We start from the raw sequence: 27,348 nt of genomic DNA on the forward strand, positions 1-27,348 counted from the left end.
TTCTCCTTTTTACATTTTGCTACTACTTAACTTATGACACCCCTTCTGGATAAACAGCAAAACATTCTGAAACTGATCATAAAAAATGAATCATGTGATGACGTGAGTTTGGTTTGTTTGGTTAGCCGATGGTAGTGTAGAGGCTGCTGGGATCAGTGGAGGCAGCAGCAGAAGAGGAGGACGCTTTTACAGTGCTGTAGGTCACTGCATCATCTTCATCAGCATCATCTTTGCCCCGAACCTGAGAAACAGCACAACATAAATTACACAAGATACGACTATGTGAAATCCACCACAACACACTGCCACATGTTGAAAGGCAACAGAAGCATCAGACTTCTTACCCGGGCTTTACTGTCGGTCTTCCTTGTGTAGCTGATGGAGGCATAGGAAACACCACCTTCAGGATCATCCTACACAGTGAAGACAACATGATGGCTGCTCAGTAACATGTGGATTTATACTGACTCACCTCTTCAGTTCATTCAGTTCAATTCTAGTTGTATTCTGTCTTCTTCTATCTTGCAGATGACAGTTAGACTCACGAGTTTCTATCATACTGCCACATTATGGAAAACAAATACAAGTAAATGTAATGTCTAGTGTGCGATCTCATTGGTCCTGACTGGTTTCTGAACCAGACTGAGTCACTGCAGGGTTTAAGCTAAGCTCAGTCCCTTACTCATCTGACCTCTTTTAGTGAAACTTTTAGTGTAACAACACAGTCAGTAATGTTTATTCTTGTTCACTTTTACAGAACTTAAAATAACAATGACTGAAAATGACCATACATACTGGTTTACTCTCTAAAGTCTTATAATATCAATCATATAATCACAATAATAATCATAATAATCATCATATAAACCTGATGATTGAATTTTAAACTCACAGTGTTTTCATCCATCTGTATGTTGTTCCCTGAAAGACAAAGAGAGACGACTTTAGTTTCAACACTGAAAATCCAGGTTTCTCAAAAAGTTTCATCTGTGGACTTTCTCACCTGTAGTTTTCTTCCGTCTGATGACAACCACAACAACAGTTAGTAAGAGTGCTGCTAAACCCACAGCCACAATGATGTACCACCACCAACCTGGAAAGAGAAAGAAAACATTAAAAACATTCAGGCTGCAGCTTTCTGTTCTGTTCAAAATCCTGCTGCTAAACTAGAAGAGAATTCACTCACTACTACTATTGTTTCTCTCACACAAACCTTAGTTTTCTACTGTTATCATGTCTTGAGCAAAAACAGTCCAATTCAACTTCAAAATACTGATTTGCAAATATTCACAGTGAGGAGCATTACTAAACACTCGACCATTTACTCAGACATGTGTTTGAACACTGACTGAGACTGACTGACTGATGAAGATAATATCTTTACTCACAGCCAAACATTAGTCTGACACTCATACTTCATTGCATCATAACAGTATTCACACTTTAGACTTTAAAAGAGGAAGACAGAGAGACATGGCATTATTGGCTTATGTATAAAAATAATCCAGTTTTTTAAAAAAAGAAAAGAAGTTGAATCTGCTGCTATAGGTTTCCAACACACTCTGCATGATTTTTTACATAAATGAGGGCCTATATGTACTTTTCCTTTTCACTCTTTCCTTTCAGTAACAATGTTCTAAATGTATTATAAATTAAGTATTCAGACAGTGTTTTGACGAAACTGTATCTGATTATGGTCATGCCAATAAAGCCCTTTGAATCTGAATGTTAGTTAGAGAAGCAAATGCTAAATGTTCAGTTTCTACCTTTTTGGGTATCATTGTTTGCAGGCACTTTCAGGTCTTTGTTGTCTCTGCTTTTGTGCTTTCTTCCATTATTGTAGTTGATATAATTGTTGCTGTCGTTGTGTCCTCACCTGCATCTATTCTGCTGTTTTTAAATTAAACGCTAGCGACTCATGCTAACATACTCACAATGACAGAGCAGACATGCTGATGTTTAGCAGGTGTAATGTTTGTACATGTACTATATTTACTGTTGCCATGACGATGAAGTTCGCCTAATTTTAAGGAAGTAGTAACTTTAACTCACCCAACATGTTTCTCTAACATTAACAAAGTGATCATTTTAACTCAAATCATGATCTTTCCCTAAACCTAACCAGACCTGAACCACAGCATTGTCACATCATAAAACATCATTATTGTTTAACAGTGATGTGTGACAGTTTTGGAAAGCACAGACAAATGATGACGCCCTGCCGATTACTGCTGATATAGACACCAGAGTAGAAAATGCTGATATGTGTTGTTCTGGAGTCACATGGTCAAACCACGTATTTGGTTGTTTAATTTGGAGGATTTGTTGGTTTTTCTTGCTGTAATCAATACTTACCTTCATAATGCACTTACATTATAAGTGATGGGGATCAAAACCAACAGTCCTCGTTTTGAGCAAAAATGTGTTTCAAGGTTTATCTGTTGGTACAACCATGTCTCCTAGAAATGATGTTCATATACAATTAAATTGTTTTCCCAGTTACACTGTGTTGGCAAGTCACTGCCTGGATCACGATCAGAGGCAACACTTTTTCGAATGAATGAAGCTATACATTTAAATCATCAGTCTGAAGTCGCAGGGAGGAGGTTGTGGTGGATGACGGACGTACACGAAGCACCAGAGAATGGGGTAACTTAACAACATGCTTAAGTCACTGCAGACTTTTTTCTGTATTAAAGCAAGACCATGATCTTTCCCCAACCTTAACAAAGTGCTGCCAGCGCCTAAACATCATCATACAAAGTTTAATATTTCTATAGTTTCTTCTAGTGGATAGACTGCATGATCGGATATTTTAATGGAAACTACGTTGGACTACGTTTAAAAACCCGACTACGTTGTCTGTGAACATTTCACTCATATGTTCAATATCAACATTTTGCAATTTGCCAAATATTTTAATTAACAATATTTTGTCATATTGAGAGAAAACAATTCAACCAGCATTAAGTTTCTACTAAAAGTGCATTATATTGAAAAGTGTTCCTAATATTTTTTCCATCCCATTAACATACATGAAGGAGACAAAATATTAGGAACACTTTTCAATATAATACACTCCAGTACATCACCATCCACTATGAACTAAATATTAACATAAAGTAGAATTATCACCTTTCTGACAATGTCAACGAAAACTGAAACTATATAAACTTTGTAAAAGTAGAATTTATAGCAGAGCTGTTGTTGTTCCTAATAAAGTGCTTGGTCAGTGTTCAGTATACGACATACAGTATATGTAATTTATAGTAGACGGGGTTGGAAGATAATATGAGGCTTCAGCTTTCTCAGTTAGTCAAATAAAGTAACAGAGAGAGATACTGTAAAGAAACATACAGAAAATGTTGAGTTACCTTGTGATGTAATTGTAGCATCTTTGGTTGCAGATGTTATGGTTGTAGCTGCCTTTGTGCTGCTTTGAATTGTTGTTGATTCAGTTGTTGCTGTTGTGGCGTCTGCATCTGGACAAATGAACAAAGCCCAGAAATTATACAATTAGAAAATACTTCATGTTTATCATCTGCAGTACCTCAATGAGAAAGAATATCATCTTAAAACTTCAAATCTATAAAACACACAAATATTTTATGTAAATCTTTACATCAGTCTGAAGTGATTTTAAACAGCTCATCATATTCTCACCTGTTTTCTCAACTGTGGTCCAACAGCTGAAGATAAACAACTGCACTTTTCTGTCATTATGTGTCACAATACACTTTTTGCAATTTGAACTGATTAAAAGTCTTTGGGAAAGAATGTCTACATCTACACTAGTAAACAGCTGTTTTCACATATTGCCGGGGCAGCAGTGGTTGAATACATTGAATAAAATGTTGAATACATATGAGTGACTTTGTTGCTCACCTTCTTGTGTTGTTGATGTCATTTCAGGTTCTGTTGTTGTTTCAGCCACACCTGACAGATTAAATAACAAAAACCAACAAACTTTAAAATGAGACAAAACACATTGTTCACCATCTGCTGTGACTAAATGAGAAACATTTATATCAACCTAAAACTTAAAATACATCAAATAAATAAATGCAGTTTTGTCATTTTTCATATCAGAATAAAGTGATTTTAAACAGCTCATCATCTTCTCACCTGGTTTCTCACATGACAACTGAGGACTGAAGTTATACAGCTGCACTTTTCCATTGTTGGGATCTGTGACTTCACACTTCAGTAACTCATGAATTGATGTGTAAATAAAATGATGTTTGTACATGTACCATGTTTACTATCTTAGATTAGCATTCATGGCGATCCATCCAATAGTTGTGGAGATTTTTCAGTCTGGACCAAAGTGTTTAAAAATGTAGTGATACATGTATCACATAAACATAACTGACTGAATCTTACTTTGCTTTTCCTATGTATTGTGGTGTTTTTTTTAGTGTTTTTATTTGTTCAGAATCTGAATTGAACTGTGCACTGTGGTGTTATGTACACTGTGAATGCACCAAAAGTATAAATGCATTAATGGAATATTATTCTAATGGGAGGCAGAGCCTTCAGCTATCAGGCTCCTCTCTTGTGGAACCATCTTCCAGATTTGGTCCGGGGGGGCAGACACCCTCTCTGTACTTAAGAGTAGGCTTAAAACTTTCCTTTTTGATAAAGCTTATAGTTAGGGCTGACCACGCTCGCCTTGGATCAGCCCTTAGTTATGCTGCTATAGGCCTAGACTGCCAGGGGACTTCCCATGATGCACTGAGTTCCTCTCTCCTCTTCTCCATCCGTATGTATTCTTTTACCATTAATGCATGTTACTAACTTTCCTTCTCCCTCGGAGTTCTTTGTGCTTTCTCATCCGTAGGAAACCCCATAAACCATGCTGACGTGTTGATTTCTTTCTTCTGTCCTTCACCAGCTGTTCCGGTTGTTGTTGCTGTTTGTTGCTGCTAGTCATGTATCTCTTGTTGTTGCTGTTGCTGTTCTGCTTCTCTGTGTCCCCACCCCCCCACACCCTCTCCTCTCTCTCTCAACCCAACCGGTCAAAGCAGATGGCCGCCCATCTAGAGCCGGGTTCTGCTTGAGGTTTCTTCCCATTAAAGGGGAGTTTTTCCTCACCGCTGTCACCAAGTGCTTGCTCATGGGGGAATTATTGGGTCTCTCTCTCTGTAAATTAAAGAGTACGGTCCAGACCTGCTCCATGTGAAAAGTGCCCTGAGATGACTTTTGTTGTGATTTGGTGCTATATAAATAAAATTGAGTTGAAATTGAATTGAACTCTACATTATATTTGCAAGAAGCCAATCACCGTAATGTGCCTGTCTGGGTTAAAGGACGGGTTCACAGTTTTTAAAGTCTGTCTTAAAACAACAGTCAGACGCCCAAATGAACATTGAAACAGGTTTTTCTGAGTCTGTCCTCTCAAAAAAAATGTCACAAAAGGTGGTAATGTCAGTCAGCCAAAAACTACCTATATTTCTGTTTGAGTGACAGATGCCATCTAGTGGCCGTAGTAATTATGACCCAGAGAAGTGGTGCGGTTCACATGATCTATATATAAGTTGACAAATTTCTTCATTCGGAGGTGGCTGCTTTGATCCTAATTTATAAAAAGTGGACTGTGGATTTTGCTGCAAGTGACATTTTCTGTTTCTAACCAAGAGTCAGGACAGTTTTTTTAAAAGAACATAACTACAGTCTTCCCGTAACCTTAACCCCATGGTGATTACTGTTGCCATGACGATGACGGTCCCCTAATTTTAAGGAAATATTAACCCAACTCGTCCTACATGTTTCTCTAACCTTAACAAAGTGATCATTTTAACTGAAAACATGATCTTTCCCTAAACCTAACCAGACCTGAACCACAGTGTTTTCACATCAGTCTGAAGCTCATCATATTCTCACCTGTTTTCTCAACTGTGGTCCAAAAGCTGAAGATAAACAGCTGCACTTTTCTGTCATCATGTGTCACAATACACTTTTTGCAATTTGAACTGATTAAAAGTCTTTGGGAAAGAATGTCTACATCTACACTAGTAGATGCCGGGGCAGCAGTGGTTGAATACATTGAATAAAATGTTGAATACATATGAGTGACTTTGTTGCTCACCTTCTTGTGTTGTTGATGTCGTTGTTTCAGGTTCTGTTGTTGTTTCAGCCACACCTGACAGATTAAATAACAAAAACCAACAAACTTTAAAATGAGACAAAAACACATTGTTCACCATCTGCTGTGACCAAATGAGAAACATTTATATCAACCTAAAACTTAAAATACATCAAATAAATAAATGCAGTTTTGTCATTTTTCATATCAGAATAAAGTGATTTTGAACAGCTCGTCATCTTCTCACCTGGTTTCTCACATGACAACTGAGGACTGATGTTATACAGCTGCACTTTTCCATTGTAGAGATCTGTGACTTTACACTTCAGTAACTCATGATTTGATGTGCAAATAAAATGAGAAGTCAGGAAGGACACAGTGGCTGAACAGGTAGACTGTGATGTCTTCAAGTCTTTGTTATCTTTGTTCACATCTTTACCCTTAAACAGCCACTTCACTGTATGTCTGCATGCATCATATGTCGACACAGAGCAGCTTAACATCACCTCATTATTGTTCTTTTGTTCAGTCACTGGTGAAGATGGAGATATTGTGAGAGAAAGACAACAAGAGTCAGATTAACTTCATCACTGTAATCATAATTATTGTAATGTTTCAGTATATTGTTCTAACAAGACAGTTTGAGCTGAAAACATTATGATGTAAATACTCACTGGTAACAACAGACAGATCAACCTGAGAGTCTTGACCTTGTTGTTGTCCTGATTTGAACTGTCTGCAGGTGTAAAGACCAACATCCTCAACTGTGACCTTCTTTATAACCAGAGAACAGTCCGCTGTAACACTCAGTCTGCCTGATTTAGCTTTGGCGTCTTCACCAATCTGCCCAAAGTTAATCAGCGCTACTACTGCTGTGCTTCTTAAACCACCAAAGAGCCAGGTAGTACTGTCACATTCATCCTGATCCTTTAACACATTTTCACAGGACAAAGTAACTTCATCTCCATCTCTCACAGTGAAGGAGGAACGTTGTCCAGTTATGGCTGCTGAGAGATATGAGAGAGGAATATGAACAATTGACTGAAATAAATAGAAATATGACTGTCATGTTCATTGTTAGTGTGAGGATCATTTTAGATACAACAGAACTTTCTAAATGTGTCTCATCTTCAGTTTTCAGTTCATTAAACTCAACATATTAACAACTAACAACATACTCGTCTCAATTTAAGAAGGTTAATAAAATACTAAATTAATCTTTTTTTCTTACCTGAAAACTGAAGCACCAGTATCAGAAACAACATTTGAATCCGTCTGAATTCAACCATCCTGCTTCTCTCTCTCATCGATCTCTGCTTCTCTTAACTGTCGCAGTCTCTAAAGTAATGTGTGAAGTAAGGCATCTTCTTCCTGTCATTTGTACGTGTGTCACTTCCTCTTCCTCACTCTGCTGCATGTACAGTCCAGGCAGTAAGTATTTGGACAGTTACACAGTTTTTGTTCTTCAGGCTCTGTGTTTCAGCACATTCAATATGTAATAAAACAATGAATACTGCATTAAAGTACCAAGTCTCAGCTTTAATTAGAGTAGTAGCTGTAACTGTAAATGTCCAAATACTTACTGTCTGGACTGTATGTAGGCAGACTGATCAGAGTTTTTTGCAACCAAAAACTAATTAACATATTTACTTTTGACAGTTTAGTTCTTATTCACTGTGACTGACAAGACATTGACTCACATTTCTTGATCAGTAATATGACGGGTAAGCAGCACTAAAGAGGTCAGAGATCAGATGTCACAGCTGTCTGACAAAGATCCTGTGAAACTGGGATGTAATCACGGATCACAAGGTAAAGAAATATGTTTCTGCAGTCAGAGCAGCCATATTAAACCATATTAAGATTCAACAAGTGCACACTGTGTTCGTTCCCACGGTGTATTTGTGACAACGACGTGTTTGACCTCCTGAAAAGAAAAAGAGGAAGTTGAACAGATGAAGACTGTTAAGTAAGATAAATGGTTGCAGTAACGCAACTCTTCTTAGGAAACACACAGACAGACATGTTAATCTATCTGAATTCAACCATCGTGCTTCACGATCCTTCTTTGTCGATATCTTCAGAACAAGAGATCAACGCTCTCAACTGTCAGAGTCTGTAAAGTAGTTTGTGTTGTAGAGAGATACAGCATCTACCTCCTGCAGTTAGTGTGATGTCACTTCCTCATAGTGACACTTAGTCTTTTGTCAGCTGTTGGATTTACTGTATTTTCATCCAAACAGTCAAAAACTCATTTTTACTTTGACATTTGTAACATTTAGTTGTGTCTCATCCACAGTGATGCAACGTTTTTGATCAGCAATAACAGAAGCTGCCGACAGTCAGAGGTCAGAGGTCACAGCAGCCTGACAAAGATTGAACAGAATGAACATGTAGGATGGAGACATGATTATGTGTCACTGATTACAAGACAAAGGAATATGTTTCTGCCTTTAAAAGAGACATTGAGGCAATCTGATGTTGTAAGAAGCAAACTACTGTATATTAAGGCTCATATTTTGTCTCAAGTGCACACTGTGTCCAGTCCCATGATGCATTTGTGATGATGACGTGTCTGACCTCCTGAAAAGAAGAAGATGAGAATTGAGGAAGTTGAGCGTGTGAAGACTATTAGTTAAGATAAATGTTTGCAATAATGCAACTCTTCTTTTCTGTAGATAGTGTTTATTAGAAAACAGACAGGATTCATGGTGACGTCTGACAGCACACATGAACAGACAGGTGAAGAGTCAAACTTTGACTCTTGATGCTCAACATGGTGCAACATGGTGATACTGTAGCAGCTGTAAAAGAACAGATAAGATGATGTTTTAGTGGTCTGAGACCTGTTAGTTCCTCATTGTATCTTTGAGGTCAGTTTTTCTGAGAAATGAGTGTCAAGTGTTTCAGTGAGAATGTGGAAACAACAGCAGCAGAGCTCTGGAGGTTTTACCCTCTAATGATGACCAGATAAGACTCAGAAACACAAGAAGCTCACAGGAACAGACAGTCAACACTTTATGAAAAGACAAAGAGGAATTTTCTGCTGAAATCTACTTTAATCTCTGGAAGGTTTGAGGTCTCTGGGACTCCAGCAGTGCACGTTAATACATACTGATGCTGAGTTAACTTGTTTATACTTAGTTGAGCTTCAGTTCAGGCAGCTTAACATTTAATATGAAGGTTTTTCATGCTATATGCACACTGCAGAGGTGACTTTGGTCATTTAAGCTGCGTGAAATGTATTAACAGTCATCATAGTGAAGCAGTAACTTCCACAGCTTGAGGCTTTGTTACGTGTGGCATGTAGGTGCAATACTGCACACTGACTGTGGGAGTGTTTTCTCTCTCTCCCTCTCTCTTGTTCTCTCTCTCTCTCCGGTGCTCTTCCTCTCTCTCTCCCTCTGCCTTCCTTTGTAGGAATGAAGCACCTGGAGCCAATTATTCCATGAGAGAAAAGGGGGAACCTGAGGGGTGGTGTGGACACACACCTGATTACTGACAGCAGCAGTGGCTTATGGGGAATTTTTCCTCTTCTTCTCTTAGTTTTCTTCTCAACATGGTTTAGAGTGTTGGGTTTTGTTATTTTAGTTTGGGATGGAGATTACCGGTAGTCTAGTTTTCGGGTTTGGTTTTGATTAGGTTGAGTACACTTTTCTTTTAATAGGTAGGGGAATGAGCTGGGTGCAACGGCCCATGGCGTGGCTGGCCCAGTAACTTCCCATCTTTTGTTCTTTTTGGCTGGGATCTCCATCTCCTTCTGTTTGTTTTTTTTCTTTACCTTTTAAGTATGGTTAAATAGTTGAAAAATAAATGGCTGTTGTTAAATCAGAGGTTTTGGCGTCTTGTTATGTTTCGGTCTCCAGGGGGAGCCTTTTTTGGTGAGGCCGTAACATATTGGGGGCTCGTTTAAACGTTTTGTCACACTGACGTTGCTTTTGTAGACTTGTTTTCAACGCAGAGTGCAGGTAAGTTGTTGTTGGCTTTGTTTGTTTCACCTTAGTGTGGTAACTGTGCGTTTTGGTTCAGCGCAGTTACTCGTGACTACAAACTGTGTCATTATAACTTTTTTTCCTCTCTAAGTGTTAATGGATACATAGTTGACACTGTGGGGTGTTGCATTGATACATTGTTTCATTTGCTAGTTGTTTGATAGTGCATATGTTGTGTGTGTTAGTAAAGTTTTACGCACACGTGTGTTGGACGCCACTGACTGTGTGCTGCTGTCTTGTATGGGCAACATTTGGTGTGTGTGTGTGTTTTGTATCGGGCTGTAGTTGACCTGTTCTTCTGGTTTTGTGGTTGAACTTGGATTCTGATGGAGTTTAATCTTGAAGAGTTTGCTGCGCAGCCTAGCCTTGATAAATTCCATCGTTGCACGAAGGAACATTTGTGTCTGAAAGTTTGAGGAAACAAGTGATAAAATCAAAATAAATAAAATCAAACCGGCTCCGTCTGTCTTTATATGCAGCCTATGATCACAATGCATTGTCATGTGCTTTAACACTGCTGAATGTAGATTGAATTATTGGATTTCTGTGCATTCTCAGGTAACTTTGAGTGTATTTCTATTTGTATTTAGACACATTTTAGATCCAAGTGTGAACACAGGGCAGGTTTAGAGGTGAAAGAACAGAAATATAAGGGAAGTTGTAGTCTGAGTAGAAGCAGGACGTCTATAGCTGAGAATATCCACCTTTCATTATCAGTCAGAACACTGTTAGTACATGAAATAATTAGACAACACAGTGTAGAATTAAGTGGTTAATATTTCTTTATTTGCGTATTATATTATTATCAGATATAATAAAGAGAAGACTTTTACTGACTGCAGTAAGACTCAAAACTCATTCAAACCAAACACATGTTGGCTTCCTGACAAACATGTTAACAATGATAAATGAAAGTCAAAATTAATTATTCTGTAAATTTAAACATGAAACTGATCTGAAGCTGCTGCAGCTTAAAAGGCAGCAACAAAAGTCTTAAAGTCAAGTCTAAATTCTTCCACTTGAAGCAGATTTAAGGAAGTTAAATGAGTTAAAACGTGAGAAAAGTTTGAGAAATAATGCAGGAAAAGACATTTAATAAAACTCACAGCTTCTTAACAAGAGATAAAATCCAGATTTGAATATTGTTGTCCAAGTCAGACTAAAAATAAAAATTTCTCAGCACACAAAACATACAAATCTCAAAGTGATCTTATGATTCTTTCTTTATGTAAAGAATTCAACTACTCATGTAAAACTGAGACCATATTAATGATATAACAGCAAGGGAGTCATTTCTCTGGTGAGTTGATGTTGGTGTGGAAGTCGTTGATCAGTGGAGTCTGACAGAAGTAGAAGTTTCTCCAAAGTTTTCATAGTTCACCGCACCATCATCTTCATCATTCTGCTCCTGTGAAAAACAACACAAAGAAACCCACTCTGACACACTCACACTGAAAACTCACAAATCACAACCCTACTTCTTTGACCTTTAGGTTTCTGCTGCTGCACATTCAACACAATCACAGATAATCTAACATATACAAATAAATGAAGTTGTTCCTCCCCAGAAGAGCCCTGAACTCCCAGATTTTCCTCCCAGCTGACTGTTGAAGTTTTAAAAGTGAACACAGGTCACAGTGGAGTCAGCAGAACCTGAACGCACCATCAGATATTTACCTGACTGGCTGCTGGACCAGAACGCTTCGCTGTTCGGCTTCTTACTGAGTTTAAAACCTGCACAAACACAAACAGTGAGACATTCACAGTCCTGTACTGACTTACAGTCTCTTAATGTACACATTTGTCTTTTTATACATCAGTTGTTATTTTCAACTCACAATGTTGTCATCAGGTGGTCTCTGGTTCCCTGGATAATAAATGACAGAGTAACATTTCAGCTCTAAAGTTACAGTTTGTTTTACATTTAACAAACGTTGGTCTGAATTTTCTCACCTCGAGCTCTGAAGAGAAGAACAGTAATCACAGTGATGAGGAGGAGTTCAGCCACACGCATCACCAACATTATGTAGCTCAGAGCAGAACAATCTGTACGAGTATTAATTAGAGAAACAACATGACAGTAAAGGAAGTATGTACATTTGAAATATTTTGGCAGGTTGTCACATTTAATAAGCAGGTTCATGTGAGCTGTGGAAATAAAAACCATGGAAATAAAAGATTAACTAGTTGCATTTGTACAGCAGTGTATTGCTGCCACCATGACATAAAATATTTTCTCAGTTTCTTGATATAACAAGAAAACATTCTGAGAAAAACAACTTGTTAAATTATGCAAGTTATGCGGCACATTGCTGCTCTTTATGGGTTCAAGAGCACAAGAAGATATTATGATATCGACTGCAGTTGGACCTCATGTTATGAAAAATGACAGACAGGTAGAAACAGGAAGAAAAAGAGAAGCCTTATATACCAGGGGAGATATTTACTATGTGCTCACTACGTTTCATTCACTGTTAATGAAAAACTGATAAAATATACAGACACAAGCACAGCAAAGCACGTTTCAACTTCTTATCACTTTTTGATTGTTTGGGGAAAACCCATGTAACTTATGCATGTAACGTGTGCATGCAGGTCGCCATGGTTACACATATATGCCTTGATGGTTCATGTCCAGAAGCTGGATTTAATGGTAGTTTATATACATTTCAAGCATTTGTTTCACACCACCCTAAACTAGATGATAATTGGTCGACTCTCTGGGGAAGACCTGGTCTGATTAGGAGAGACGGCATACATCCCACTTTGGATGGAGCTGCTCTCATATCTAGAAATATGGCTGAGTTTATTAGTAGACGTGAACCATGACAACCCAGAGTTGAGACCAGGAGGCAGAGCTGCAGTCCTACACGCTTCTCTGTGCTTCCATTAGAGCAGTAACCCACCCAAAACCACATAGAGACTGTCTGTCCCCCGACCACTCAAATCAATTCAATCTAAAATAAACAGAAGAGGATTCAGCATAAAAATGTCATGAAAATCAACACCACCACTGTAATAGTACAAGACAATAGGAGAATTAAATATGGACTCTTAAACATTAGATCTCTGTCATCTGAAACTGGATTAGTAAACAATCTAATCTCAGATTATCATATTGATTTATTTTGTCATGAAGAATATGTCAGCCTAAATGAATCCACTCCCCCCAGTCATATTAATACTCACATTCCTTGAGACAGCGGCCATTTTCAACTCAAGCTTAATCATCAACCCTATTCCTAAATTTAATTATAACTCATTAGAAAGTCTTGTTCTTAGTCTCTCTCACCCAACCTGCAAAACTTTACATCCATTTCTATTTGTTATAATGTACCGTCCTACTGGTCCGTACTCTGAATTTTTATCTGAATCCTCAGAGTTTTTATCAAACTTAGTCCTTAGTGCAGATAAAGTAATTATAGTAGGTGATTTTAATATTCATGTGGACGTTGATAATGATAGTCTCAGCGCTGTGTTTATCTCATTATTAGACTCAATTGGCTTCTCTCAGTGTGTAAATAAACCCACTCACTGTCTTAACCACACCCTTGATCTTGATCTGACTTATGGGATCGAAATTGAACATTTAATAGTTTTTCCACAAAATCCTATTTTATCAGACCATTACTTCATAACTGTTGAATTCCTGTTACAGGAGTACACGCCATTAGACAAACATGTCTTCACTAGATGTCTATCTGATAGTGCTGTAGCTACATTTAATGAAGCAATTCCATCAGTATCGAATTTACTGCCATGTTTCAATACAACAGAGGACTCTTATGTTAACTTTAGTCCCTCTCAAATTGATCATGTTGTTGATAGTGCCGCAGGATAATGGGAATAACACTCGACTCCATTACCCCTTTAAAAAAGACGATAATAAAATATAAGAGGTTTGCTCCGTGGTATAACTCCCAACAACACAAATTAAAGCAAACATTCTGAACATTTGTCAGAATATGGTGTTCCACCAAACTAGAAGACTCTCGTTTAGTCTGGCAGGATAGTCTTAAAACATATAGGAAGGTTCTCTGTAAGGCCAGAGCCGCCTATTACTCATCATTAATAGAAGAGAATAAAAACAGTCCGAGGTTCCTCTTCAGCACTTTGGCTGACAAAGAGTCATAACTGCATTGATCCATGTATTCCTATAGCTCTCAGTAGTAACGACTTCATGAGCTTCTTTAATGATAAAATTCTAACTATTAGAGAGAAAATTCATCACCTCCTGCCCTCAACAAGCACCGATTTATCCACAAACACAGGAACCTTAGAGGTAAAAGTGCATTATATTAAAAGTCTTTGGGAAAGAATGTCTACATCTACACTAGTAAACAGCTGTTTTCACATATTGCCGGGGCAGCAGTGGTTGAATACATTGAATAAAATGTTGAATACATATGAGTGACTTTGTTGCTCACCTTCTTGTGTTGTTGATGTTGTTTCAGGTTCTGTTGTTGTTTCAGCCACACCTGACAGATTAAATAACAAAAACCAACAAACTTAAAATGAGACAAAAACACATTGTTCACCATCTGCTGTGACTAAATGAGAAACATTTATATCAACCTAAAACTTAAAATACATCAAATAAATAAATGCAGTTTTGTCATTTTTCATATCAGAATAAAGTGATTTTAAACAGCTCATCATCTTCTCACCTGGTTTCTCACATGACAACTGAGGACTGATGTTATACAGCTGCACTTTTCTATTGTAGAGATCTGTGACTTCACACTTCAAAAACTCATGATTTGATGTGCAAATAAAATGAGAAGTCAGGAAGGACACAGTGACTGAACAGGAAGACTGTGATGTCTTCAAGTCTTTGTTATCTTTGTCCACATCTTTACCCTGATACAACCACTTCACTGTGTGTCTACACCGTCCACGTGTCGACACAGAGCAGTTTAACGTCACCTCATTATTGTTCTTATATTCAGTCACTGGTGAAGATGGAGATATTGTGAGAGAAAGACAACAAGAGTCAGATTAACTTCATCACTGTAATCATAATTATTGTAATGTTTCAGTATATTGTTCTAACAAGACAGTTTGAGCTGAAAACATTATGATGTAAATACTCACTGGTAACAACAGACAGATCAACCTGAGAGTCTTGACCTTGTTGTCGTCCTGATTTGAACTGTATGCAGATGTAACGACCAGCATCCTCAACTGTGACCTTCTTTATAATCAGAGAACAGTTCGCTGTAACACTCAGTCTGTCTGATTTAGCTTTGGCTTCTTCACCAATCTGCCCAAGTTCAATCAGCACTACTGTTGCTGTGCTTGTTAAATCACCAAAGAGCCAGGTAGTACTGTCACATTTATCCTGATCCTTTAACACATTTTGACAAGACAAAGTAACTTCATCTCCATCTCTGAAAGTGGAGAAGGAACGTTGTCCATTTATGGCTGCTGAGAGATATGAGAGAGGAATATGAACAATTAACTGAAATAAATAGAAATATGACTGTCATGTTCATTGTTAGTGTGGGGATCATTTTAGATACAACAGAACTTTCTAAATGTGTCTCATCTTCAGTTTTCAGTTCATTAAACTCAACATATTAACAACTAACAACATACTCGTCTCAATTTAAGAAGGTTAATAAAATACTAAATTAATCTTTTTTTCTTACCTGAAAACTGAAGCACCAGTATCAGAAACAACATTTGAATCCGTCTGAATTCAACCATCCTGCTTCTCTCTCTCATCGATCTCTGGTTCTCTTAACTGTCGCAGTCTCTAAAGTAATGTGTGAAGTAAGGCGTCTTCTTCCTGTCATTTGCACATCTGACACTTCCTCTTCCTCACTCTGCTGCATGTACAGTCCAGGCAGTAAGTACATGGACAGTTACACAGTTTTTGTTCTTCAGGCTCTGTGTTTCAGCACATTCAATCTGTAATAAAACAATGAATACTGCATTAAAGTACCAAGTCTCAGCTTTAATTAGAGTAGTAACTGTAACTGTAAATGTCCAAATACTTACTGTCTGGACTGTATGTAGGCAGACTGATCAGAGTTTTTTGCAACCAAAAACTAATTAACATATTTACCTTTGACAGTTTAGTTCTTATTCACTGTGGCTGACAAGACATTGACTCACATTTCTTGATCAGTAATATGACGGATAAGCAGCACTAAAGAGGTCAGAGGTCAGATGTCACAGCTGTCTGACAAAGATCCTGTGAAACTGGGATGTAATCACGGATCACAAGGTAAAGAAATATGTTTCTGCAGTCAGAGCAGCCATATTAAACCATATTAAGATTCAACAAGTGCACACTGTGTTCGTTCCCACGGTGTATTTGTGACAACGACGTGTTTGACCTCCTGAAAAGAAGAAGAGGAAGTTGAAGGTGTGAAGACTGTTAAGTAAGATAAATGGTTGCAGTAACGCAACTCTTCTTAGGAAACACACAGACAGACATGTTAATCCATCTGAATTCAACCATCGTGCTTCACGATCCTTCTTTGTCGATATCTTCAGAACAAGAGATCGACGCTCTCAACTGTCAGAGTCTGTAAAGTAGTTTGTGTTGTAGAGAGATACAGCATCTACCTCCTGCAGTTAGTGTGATGTCACTTCCTCATAGTGACACTTAGTCTTTTGTCAGCTGTTGGATTTACTGTATTTTCATCCAAACAGTGAAAAACTCATTTTTACTTTGACATTTGTAACATTTAGTTGTGTCTCATCCACAGTGATGCAACGTTTTTGATCAGCAATAACAGAAGCTGCCGACAGTCAGAGGTCAGAGGTCACAGCAGCCTGACAAAGATTGAACAGGATGAACATGTAGGATGGAGACATGATTATGTGTCACTGATTACAAGACAAAGGAATATATTTCTGCCTTTTAAAGAGACATTGAGGCAATCTGATGCTGTAAGAAGCAAACTACTGTATATTAAGGCTCATATTTTGTCTCAAGTGCACACTGTGTCCAGTCCCATGATGCATTTGTGACAATGACGTGTCTGCCCTCCTGAAAAGAAGAAGAGGAGAATTGAGGAAGTTGAGCGTGTGAAGACTGTTAGTTAAGATAAATGTTTGCAATAATGCAACTCTTCTTTTCTGTAGATAGTGTTTATTAGAAAACAGACAGGATTCATGGTGACGTCTGACAGCACACATGAACAGACAGGTGAAGAGTCAAACTTTGACTCTTGATGCTCAACATGGTGCAACATGGTGATACTGTAGCAGCTGTAAAAGAACAGATAAGATGATGTTTTAGTGGTCTGAGACCTGTTAGTTCCTCATTGTATCTTTGAGGTCAGTTTTTCTGAGAAATGAGTGTCAAGTGTTTCAGTGAGAGTGTGGAAACAACAGCAGCAGAGCTCTGGAGGTTTTACCCTCTAATGATGACCAGATAAGAATCAGAAACACAAGAAGCTCACAGGAACAGACAGTCAACACTTTATGAAAAGACAAAGAGGAATTTTCTGCTGAAATCTACTTTAATCCCTGGAAGGTTTGAGGTCTCTGAGAGTCCAGCAGTGCACGTTAATACATACTGATGCTGAGTTAACTTGTTTATACTTAGTTGAGCTTCAGTTCAGGCAGCTTAACATTTAATATGAAGGTTTTTCATGCTATATGCACACTGCAGAGGTGACTTTGGTCATTTAAGCTGCGTGAAATGTATTAACAGTCATCATAGTGAAGCAGTAACTTCCACAGCTTGAGGCTTTGTTACGTGTGGCATGTAGGTGCAATACTGCACACTGACTGTGGGAGTGTTTTCTCTGTCTCTCTCCCTCTCTCTTGTTCTCTCTCTCTCTCTCTCTCTCTCTCTCTCTCTCTCTCTCTCTTGTTCTCTCTCTCTCTCGCTTTCTCTCTCTCCGGCACTCTTCCTCTCTCTCTCTCTCTGCCTTCCTTTGTAGGAATGAAGCACCTGGAGCCAATTATTCCATGAGAGAAAAGGGGGAATCTGAGGGTTGGTGTGGACACACACCTGATTACTGACAGCAGCAGTGGCTTATGGGGAATTTTTCTTCTTCTTCTCTTAGTTTTCCTCTCAACATGGTTTAGAGTGTTGGGTTTTGTTATTTTAGTTTGGGTGGAGATTACCGGTAGTCTAGTTTTCAAGTTTGGTTTTGATTAGGTTGAGTTCGGCTTCTTACTGAGTTTAAATCCTGCACAAACACAAACAGTCAGACATTCACAGACCTGCATCACAGCAACATGGACTTTATTAGTTGATTTTACACATCAACTCACAATGTTGTCATCAGGTGGTCTCTGGTTCCCTGGAAAATAAATGACAGAGTAACATTTCAGTTCTAAAGTTGCAGTTTGTTTTAAACTTAACAAATGTTGGTCTGAATTTTCTCACCTCGAGCTCTGAAGAGAAGAACAGTAATCACAGTGATGAGGAGGAGTTCAGCCACACACATCACCAACATTATGTAGCTCAGAGCAGAACAATCTGTACGAACTGTGGAAAATAGAAATGTGTCACTGAAGAGTTTTAGTTTTAGAAGAAAAGAGTAGAAACCTTTTTTTTCTTTTCTAACTTTTTTCTTTTCTAAATTTGAACTAATGAAAAATATTTTGTAAATGTTTAATTTATATATAATCCAATAAACACAGGAAATGTCACTTGTTGTGATCTGTAACATGTATGTTAAAGATGTATTAACTGAGTGTTTTGGCTACTTGAGGGCAACAGAAACAAGAAATGAACACAACACTGACATGAACATTGAACTTGTTAGCAAACAGTTGCTCATTTCCACATCCAGCAGTTACGGAGCAACATTATCATTCATTTGTATAAATAGAAAAGTATAAAGATTAACAGTGATTGGTTTGGTTGTTAGGTTGGAGGAGGACGACTGAGGACGTTGAGTTGTAAATGCAGTTATGCAGCTGTTAAGGCGACAAGATACAGCTGAAAACTTCATGGTGATGTCGACATTTTAGTGTTTTGAGAATTGTTGGTTCCTCATTGTAGCTCAATATATTTTTCTAAGAACTAAGAGGGAAGTGTTTTGGGGTGAATGTGGGTTCAACATCAGCAGAACTCTGGAGGTTTTACTCTGTAATGATGACTGAGTTAGCTTTATAAGGCTCTTCGGAACAAACACTTGAAAAACAAATGCTCTTTGGACTCATATGGAAAACTAATTTCATCCCTGAAAATTTTAGGGTTTAACTTTTATATTCTGAGTACAAAATTTAGGTGATTTAGCTGAATATGACATTAAATAACAAAACACAACAAAAGGTGATAAAATATCTCATTAAGTCTCTACCAGGTAGTTTTGTTGGATCATCATTGTGTGCAGACGTTTTGTTTTCCTCCCTTGTCCCTCCCATGTTTCCTGTTGATATAGCTGAACATGGAATTAAATAAGAAAACACAAAAAAGATGAGAAAATATCTCATTTTATACCATCTGCAGTAATTGAGAAACAATGATGTCATCTTATAACTTCAAATCCATCATAAAAAAAAACTTACCGTGTTTCTCACATGAGGTCTGAGGGGTGAAGTCAAACAGCAGACACTTACGTTACGTTCAGTCACTTTACACTTAAATAACTCAGAATAATGTGACGTCTGATTAAGATTAGAAGCTGTAAATGTCACAGTGGCTTTGCAGGAACCTTTGTCCAGGTTTGTGAAATCATCACTATTACCGTCATACAGCCACTCCACTGTGTCTTGACAGTGTTCATATTTCAACACAGAGCAGGTTAATGTCACCTTATCATCAGCCCTTTGTTCATGAACTGGGGAGATATTGTGAGAAAAAGACAACAAAAATAAAATTACTCAACACACTATTGTGTAACTGACTACTAACAGTGAGGACTACAGTGAGTTTCAATTAACAACAGCTACTAAATACCCTTGAAAGTCAATTCACTTGCATGTAAGTCTACAGACGGCCAAAACAACGACGACGACAACGACGATGATGACGACAACAACAACGCAGGGGAGCACAGGCTCTCGGGGCGCCCGTCGAGGTCCCTGTGCAGGGTCCCCAGCCATGGCCCCTTCAAGCCTTTCGCTATAAAATATTGCTAGAATGTTAAAGAAATGTATAAATCTGCACAAAAAAACGAAAAACACTGAAGAAATACTTTAAAATTACCTAATTTAAATAAAGGCTTGTTTAATACAGTATTCTTTTGTAAATTTATCCTGGAGGCCGCCCAATCAAAGCACAGATTTCGAAATGTAAAACACAAAAAAATTATGTAAAATTATATTCAAATTATCCTTCACAGTAAATTCCTGGTAAATACTGTTTTTATACTGTACAAAAAATAGGATCATGTGAAAATGGCATATAAAAACATAATTTCAATAATCATTATTTCATATAAACATTATTTGAAAGTAATTACAAGCAACTGTCTACAGACTTTTCCAATTAATGTATGATATTAACAGTATATAAATAGTATTTGACAGTAATTACAAGCAACTATCCAACATATCCGTCTGACACTCTTCTTCAGAGGCATATTTCTTATATATTGTGTGTACACTGCCATCATTCTTCAGAACTTAGGTCTTGATGCACAACATATTGGTGTTGGGGCTACATATCAAATCAAATGGTGATAAAAACGTATGTTTGTTGTATCCTATGTTCCATCCTAATGCTGAGGAAAGCCTAGGGCTGAAACCCTTTTTTGCTGCTGTGCATCATTAAAAAAAGTGATATACACTTATTTGTGAGGGCTGACAACTTCATTTGTTTTTTTTGTGAGATGTTGCCACAACAGTGTTTTTTGTTACCGTACATATTGACATGTGCAACACATGATAGGGATTTAGTCACGTTATTTTATATGTAATGTGTATATGTGTTGTTTTAAACTGTATATTCTGCATAATTCAAACATTATATTGCAAGTCAAAAACTGAAAATCACTCTCTTGCCTAAAGCTTGTGCAAAATACTGCACCAGAGTTTTAACTGGTTCCAAATGTAGAGACTACTACATCACTCCAAATTAAGCATCCCAACACAGGATACCAGTCAGTTTTACAAATGGTTTTAAGATTTTGTTGATCACATTTAAAGGACAGCTTGCTCTGGCAGTTTTTATTTAGCTGAATGGTCTATTTGCATTATTGTAGATATTGAGCATTAACAGTTAACGTTTTGAGACATGAAAGGGTGTCTTCTATTGAAGTGTGTGCAACCCAGGCTTTGGAGACAGTGTCTAGCAAGACCTAGAAAACAATGCAAGACAGGATTGAGCTAAAAGCTTGTTGAAAGCATTTTCTCATACCTGCGCTGATTTTCTCTCAAGCTTAATATTACCAGACCGTTTCTGATTCAGACAAGACAGCTTATGAATTGACAGCTTTTCATGACAGAGCTTCACTGTTCTGTTCGCAGTCCCTCACTAGTTCAAAGTCAATGTAACTCAACCACAGCAGAATGGTCTCTTTCTCTTCAATCAACTGTGTGACAAATGCAATCCTTCAAGATCAGGCAAACAAGATGGTATTTTTCCTTGGTGATTAATTGTTTGAACAATTTCAGTGTTCTAAATGAATGGATGTATTAGTCTTCACAATCCACAGCAGAAAAAAGCAATCATCAGATAGAATACTATGTTTCGTTGTGCAAGCGCCAAATGCGGGTAGATTTTCCATTTGGCGAGTAAATATACCAAAGTAGTCATGTGTTGCAGACAGACACTCAGGCTGTAGTATAACTTGCAGGTTTTTTTATCTGCCCACTTTACAACCACAACAAAGCAGAATGTGTAGCTTACAGTCCATGAGTATATTTTTGCTGCTGTTAAAACCCAGTAGCTTTGTGCTAACTACTGCAACTGGAGGAAGTTCCTCTTCTTCTACTACTTCTGCTTCAAAACTCTCACCTTACTCAAAGGCACAACCTGGTGGCGGAATGGCAGAAGTCATACAACATATCCATAAACATTAATATTGCATAAAATACAAAATTATGAACCCTAGATCCTGGAAAACATGTTAGATCAGATTATTTATTGAAGTTAATTCATCAAGTTAATCAACCTGCATGATGTTCTTTAGTTTTATGTTGACATAAATTGTCAACAAATTGTAGTTGATTCAATCCCCAGAAAATGTACCTGTATACTAGGCTTGGGAAATGTCTACAGAATTACTTTGTAAAGCAAGCACTAAAAGGTAATTTTATGATATATTCTGGTTATTAAACATCTTGAAATCTCATACATCTCAAATGGGGATCTGTATTGAATGGATTGCACAATATTGTAAAATGTCAGTAGAAAAATGTATATATTTATTCAGTGTCAAAGTTGATATAAAGGTACTTTTACATAGACCTTCTGGTTTTTGTACATTCAGAACTCCATATATTAATGTGAAATGTCTGTAGATATATTGGGGAGTTGTTTGCAATTACTGTCACATAATGTTTATATAAAGTATACCCTATACATTAATGGGAAAAACCTGTAAATATATTGGAGAGCTGATTTTAATTATTGTCAAAAATGTTTATATAATGTATACCTAATACATTTATGGGAAAAGCCTTAAAATATATTGGTGGGTTGCTTGTAATTACTATTAAATAATGTTTATATAAAGTTAACCTCATACATTAATGGGGAAATGTATGTAGATATATTTGATAGTTGCTTTTAAATACAATTAAATACTGTTTATGTAATTTAAACCCCTTACATTTATGGGAAAAGCCTGTAAATATATTCGAGAGTTGCTTGTAATTACTGCAAATAATGCAGTAATAATGATTATATAAAGTAATGATTATTAAAATTATGTTTTTGTAAACTATTATCACATGACCTTTTTTTTTGTACAGTATAAAACCAACATTTACCAGGGATCTACTGTAAATAGATAATCACATAAAATAAAAGCTTAAAGCTCTCAAGATACCGTTAATGGGTGTTAAAGGAGGGTAATTTCAATGTAATTTTACATAATTTTTCTGTGTTTTACATCCAGAAATCTGTACTTTGATGGGGAGTTCTTGTGGATGGATTGGGTAATCCTATGAATTGTCTTCATTTAAATTAGGTCATTTTAAGGTAGTTCTGCAATCTTTTCCATTTTTTGTGCAGATTTATACATTTGTTTAACATTCTAGCAATGTTTTATAATGAGATTTTCTTTTTATTTTATAATGGTTAGACTGTAAAAATGTAGACAATGTTCAAAGTAAATATCTGTATTTTTAAAATAAATCTTTGTAGAATAACTAAAGGATTTTCACTGTTATTTGACGGTAAGTGTTTGGCAACTTTTGCTGCCAGACTTTTTACCATTTTTTTACCTTTTTTTTTTTACAGTGTAAATTCCTCGAGATAGCAGCCATTTTCAACTCAAGCCTAATTATCAACCCTAGATCTAAACTTGATTAAAGGAAATAATAAGTAATAAAGTAACAGCATCAAATTCCCTCTTTGTGTTTCCCCAGACAGTGTTTCCCTGTTGAGCTGCAGTGGAAGTATAGTAACAAAAAGAGGGACTTTGGCACTAAAATGACAGTAACTTTGACACCTATACTTGATTTGACTCATTTGGACGCTGAAGCTTCATATAATGTGACCTGCCCACCTGGAGGGTGAGGCACTGTTAACCACACCTTAACCTGGGTCCACCCAAGACCACCTACTCTATACAGGTCAACACACACAGATAAGTGTAAAGAAAATTAAACAGAGACATGGCTTCGAGTATCAAAATTTATTTAAAAAGATCATTTTTAAAAAGTAGCAATGTTGTATGTACACTATGACCAGAGCCCCCAACAGTACAGCCCAGATACCTAGTGCTAGATTAATGAGCGCAGAGACAGTATTAGTACATCTGACAAGATCATACGGGCGCAGTGGGTTCATCTCACAACACAAAAATCAACCAATACCACAAATCAATTAAAAATATACTCAACCATAAGAGGCAAAAACAACACTAAATAGAACTAAGCAAAAGAAACAAAGAAAAGAAAACAAACAAAACAAAAAGACAAAACAAGCTATCCTGAAAAAAATAAGAAAAAGGAAAATTTAAAAAAAAAAGAAAAAGAATAATCCCAAATATCCAAACATGGCCTTTAACATGATATATGCTTAATTGTTTCATCCTACCTCCACCATAGTCACACCTGCCAATTATGGCGCAGCTCAAATGCCCCCCATCACTGGACCCCTTTATCATAAAAAAAACTCGTCATTTTTGATAAGACTCAATATAAAACTAACGGGCAATAAACCTAGTAGCGCCTCCCTCTACAGGTGAGATCTACCGTCTCCCACGGATCTGGGTGCTTAAAACTGGAGTTACCTGCACCTTATATTTACTCGTATTCCCTGTCTATTTCTGCTGAGAACCGCGCGCGTCACGCGGAGAAAATAGGTGAGACCTCGAATCTCTAGATGACGCGACGCAGCAGCCTTCACAGCAGAAATAGACAGAGAACAAGAAAGAAAGACAGAGCTGCCAGTGGCAGAAGCGCCGCAGCGGACACGCTTCCTGTGTGGACGCTGCAAGCGCGCGAGACGCAGCAGTTCATCGACGCACCCGCACTGCTGAGGTTCACACATCCAGTGTGTCCCAGGCGTTAGACTTCAAAAGAGGAGAGAGAGAGATACTGTAAAGCAACACACACAAAATGTTGAGTTACCTTGTGGTGTAATTGTAGCATCTTGGGTTGCAGGTGTTGTGGTTGTAGCTGCCTTTGTGCTGCTTTGAATTGTTGTTGATTCAGTTGTTGCTGTTGTGGCGTATGCACCTGGACCAGTGAACAAAATCCAGAAATTATACAATTAGAAAATACTTCATGTTTATCATCTGCAGTACCTCAATGAGAAAGAATCTTAAAACTTCAAATCTATAAAACACACAAATATTTTATGTAAATCTTTACATCAGTCTGAAGTGATTTTAAACAGCTCATCATATTCTCACCTGTTTTCTCAACTGTGGTCCAACAGCTGAAGATAAACAGCTGCACTTTTCTGTCATTATGTGTCACAATACACTTTTTGTAGTTTGAACTGATTAAAAGTCTTTGGGAAACAATGTCTACATCTACACTAGTAAACAGCTGTTTTATATATTGAAAATGAGACCAAAACACATTGTTCACCATCTGCTGTGACTAAATGAGAAACATTTATATCAACCGAAAACTTATAATACATCAAATAAATAAATGCAGTTTTGTTATTTTTCATATCAGAATAAAGTGATTTTAAACAGCTCATCATCTTCTCACCTGGTTTCTCACATGACAACTGAGGACTGAAGTTATACAGCTGCACTTTTCCATTGTTTAGATCTGTGACTTCACACTTCAATAACTTATAATTTGATGTGTAAATAAAATGAGAAGTGTGTAAGGAGGCAGTGGTTGAGCAGGTAGACTGTGATGTCTGTGTGTGTCTGGTATTTATGTCCCAGTCGTTTCCTCTATACAGCCACTTCACTGTGTGTCTGCACTCATCATATGTCAACACAGAGCAGTTTAACGTCACCTCATTATTGTTCTTATATTCAGTCACTGGTGAAGATGGAGATATTGTGAGAGAAAGACAACAAGAGTCAGATCAACTTCATCACTGTAATCATAATTATTGTAATGTTTCAGTATATTGTTCTAACAAGACAGTTTGAGCTGAAAACATTATGATGTAAATACTCACTGGTAACAACAGACAGATCAACCTGAGAGTCTTGACCTTGTTGTTGTCCTGACTTGAACTGTCTGCAGGTGTAAAGACCAGCATCCTCAACTGTGACCTTCTTTATAACCAGAGAACAGTTCGCTGTAACACTCAGTCTGTCTGATTTAGATTTGGCTTCTTCATGAATTTTCCCATGCTCAAACATTATTTTTGTTGTTCCTGAACCACTGAAGAGCCAGGTAGTACTGTCACATTTATCCTGATCAGTCATCACATTTTCACAAGACAAAGTAACTTCATCTCCATCTCTGACAGTGAAGGAGGAATATTGTCCAGTTACGGCTGCTGAGAGATATGAGAGAGGAATATGAACAATTAACTGAAATAAATAGAAATATGACTGTCATGTTCATTGTTAGTGTGAGGATCATTTTAGATACAACAGAACTTTCTAAATGTGTCTCATCTTCAGTTTTCAGTTCATTAAACTCAACATATTAACAACTAACAACATACTCGTCTCAATTTAAGAAGGTTAATAAAATACTAAATTAATCTTTTTTTCTTACCTGAAAACTGAAGCACCAGTATCAGAAACAGCATTTGAATCCGTCTGAATTCAACCATCCTGCTTCTCTCTCTCATCGATCTCTGGTTCTCTTAACTGTCGCAGTCTCTAAAGTAATGTGTGAAGTAAGGCGTCTTCTTCCTGTCATTTGTACGTGTGTCACTTCCTCTTCTTCACTCTGCTGCATGTACAGTCCAGGCAGTAAGTATTTGGACAGTTACACAGTTTATGTTCTTCAGGCTCTGTGTTTCAGCACATTCAATCTGTAATAAAACAATGAATACTGCATTAAAGTACCAAGTCTCAGCTTTAATTAGAGTAGTAATTTTAGTTACAGTTTAGTTCTTATTCACTGACAAGACATTGACTCAAATATCTTGATCAGTAATATGACGGGTAAGCAGCATTTGGCTGATTCACCAATCTGCCCAAGTTTAATCAGCTCTACTGCTGCTGTGCGTCTTGACTCAAAGGACCAGGTAGTATTTTCACATTTATCCTGATCAGTCATCACATTTTCACAAGACAAAGTGACTTCATCTCCATCTCTGACAGTGATGTAGAAGGCAGTTTGTTCAGTTACTGCTGTTGAGAATTTGAGAGAGAAATGTGATAAATGATCTAAAATATGACTGTACTTTAATAAAGTACAATAAGGTAATCATGCAGATTTTTGTATCTTACCTGTTAAGTGAAGCCCCAGTATCAGAAATAAAGACATTTTAATCCATCTGAGTTCAACCATCGTGCTTCTCTGTCTTTCTCTCTGTTTTCTTCTGTCACTCTTAGCTCTCAAAATGCAGAAATACACTGTCTACTTCCTATCATGAGTAAAGTGTCTCCTCCTATTTTCTCACTTGTTAGTTACCAAACCCGTAACTTTTTGTAGGTGGAGCATATTAGTCCCCCCCCCCTTCTTCATAGTAACTTTGAGATACTTTTGGATTTCCACAGTTTTTATTCACTCAGCTATTTAATACAACTTTCAAGGGTAACATCATTATTTAGTTAATAATATGTAATGCCACATTTCAAC

At 37.3% G+C, this 27,348-nt stretch overlaps 2 protein-coding genes across 6 annotated transcripts; both read right to left on the reverse strand.

Annotated features, from left to right (window-relative positions):
• Positions 1–53: 53 nt before the first annotated feature.
• Positions 54–7,583, reverse strand: LOC137169459 (uncharacterized). Of its 3 annotated transcripts, none has more exons than XM_067572665.1 (10): positions 7,317–7,583; positions 6,760–7,089; positions 6,333–6,617; positions 6,089–6,142; positions 3,886–3,936; positions 3,375–3,482; positions 1,004–1,093; positions 893–921; positions 345–413; positions 54–241 (listed from the first exon to the last, which is right to left on the reverse strand). In XM_067572665.1, the coding sequence occupies exons 1-10, from the start codon at positions 7,390–7,392 to the stop codon at positions 122–124; spliced, it is 1,212 nt and encodes a 403-aa protein (XP_067428766.1). In that variant the 5' UTR covers positions 7,393–7,583; the 3' UTR covers positions 54–121. The 3 variants fall into 3 exon arrangements, with proteins under 3 accessions (XP_067428766.1, XP_067428765.1, XP_067428768.1); XM_067572664.1 differs by having other exon boundaries at positions 6,760–7,092; XM_067572667.1 differs by lacking the exon at positions 3,886–3,936 and having other exon boundaries at positions 6,760–7,092.
• Positions 7,584–10,917: 3,334 nt separating this feature from the next.
• LOC137169461 (uncharacterized) lies at positions 10,918–26,759 on the reverse strand. Of its 3 annotated transcripts, XM_067572669.1 has the most exons (9): positions 26,314–26,753; positions 25,763–26,086; positions 25,336–25,620; positions 24,742–24,849; positions 14,505–14,555; positions 12,031–12,123; positions 11,916–11,944; positions 11,755–11,811; positions 10,918–11,485 (listed from the first exon to the last, which is right to left on the reverse strand). In XM_067572669.1, the coding sequence occupies exons 1-9, from the start codon at positions 26,387–26,389 to the stop codon at positions 11,408–11,410; spliced, it is 1,101 nt and encodes a 366-aa protein (XP_067428770.1). In that variant the 5' UTR covers positions 26,390–26,753; the 3' UTR covers positions 10,918–11,407. The 3 variants fall into 3 exon arrangements, with proteins under 3 accessions (XP_067428770.1, XP_067428771.1, XP_067428772.1); XM_067572670.1 differs by lacking the exons at positions 24,742–24,849; positions 25,336–25,620; positions 25,763–26,086; positions 26,314–26,753 and adding exons at positions 14,745–15,029; positions 15,172–15,501; positions 15,729–16,106; XM_067572671.1 differs by lacking the exons at positions 10,918–11,485; positions 11,755–11,811; positions 11,916–11,944; positions 12,031–12,123; positions 14,505–14,555 and adding exons at positions 18,092–18,233; positions 18,319–18,347; positions 18,434–18,526 and having other exon boundaries at positions 26,314–26,759.
• Between the last annotated feature and the right edge of the window lie 589 nt (positions 26,760–27,348).

The sequence above is a fragment of the Thunnus thynnus genome, chromosome 18, assembly GCF_963924715.1.
Source record: "Thunnus thynnus chromosome 18, fThuThy2.1, whole genome shotgun sequence".
NCBI classification, from domain to species: Eukaryota; Metazoa; Chordata; class Actinopteri; order Scombriformes; family Scombridae; genus Thunnus; species Thunnus thynnus.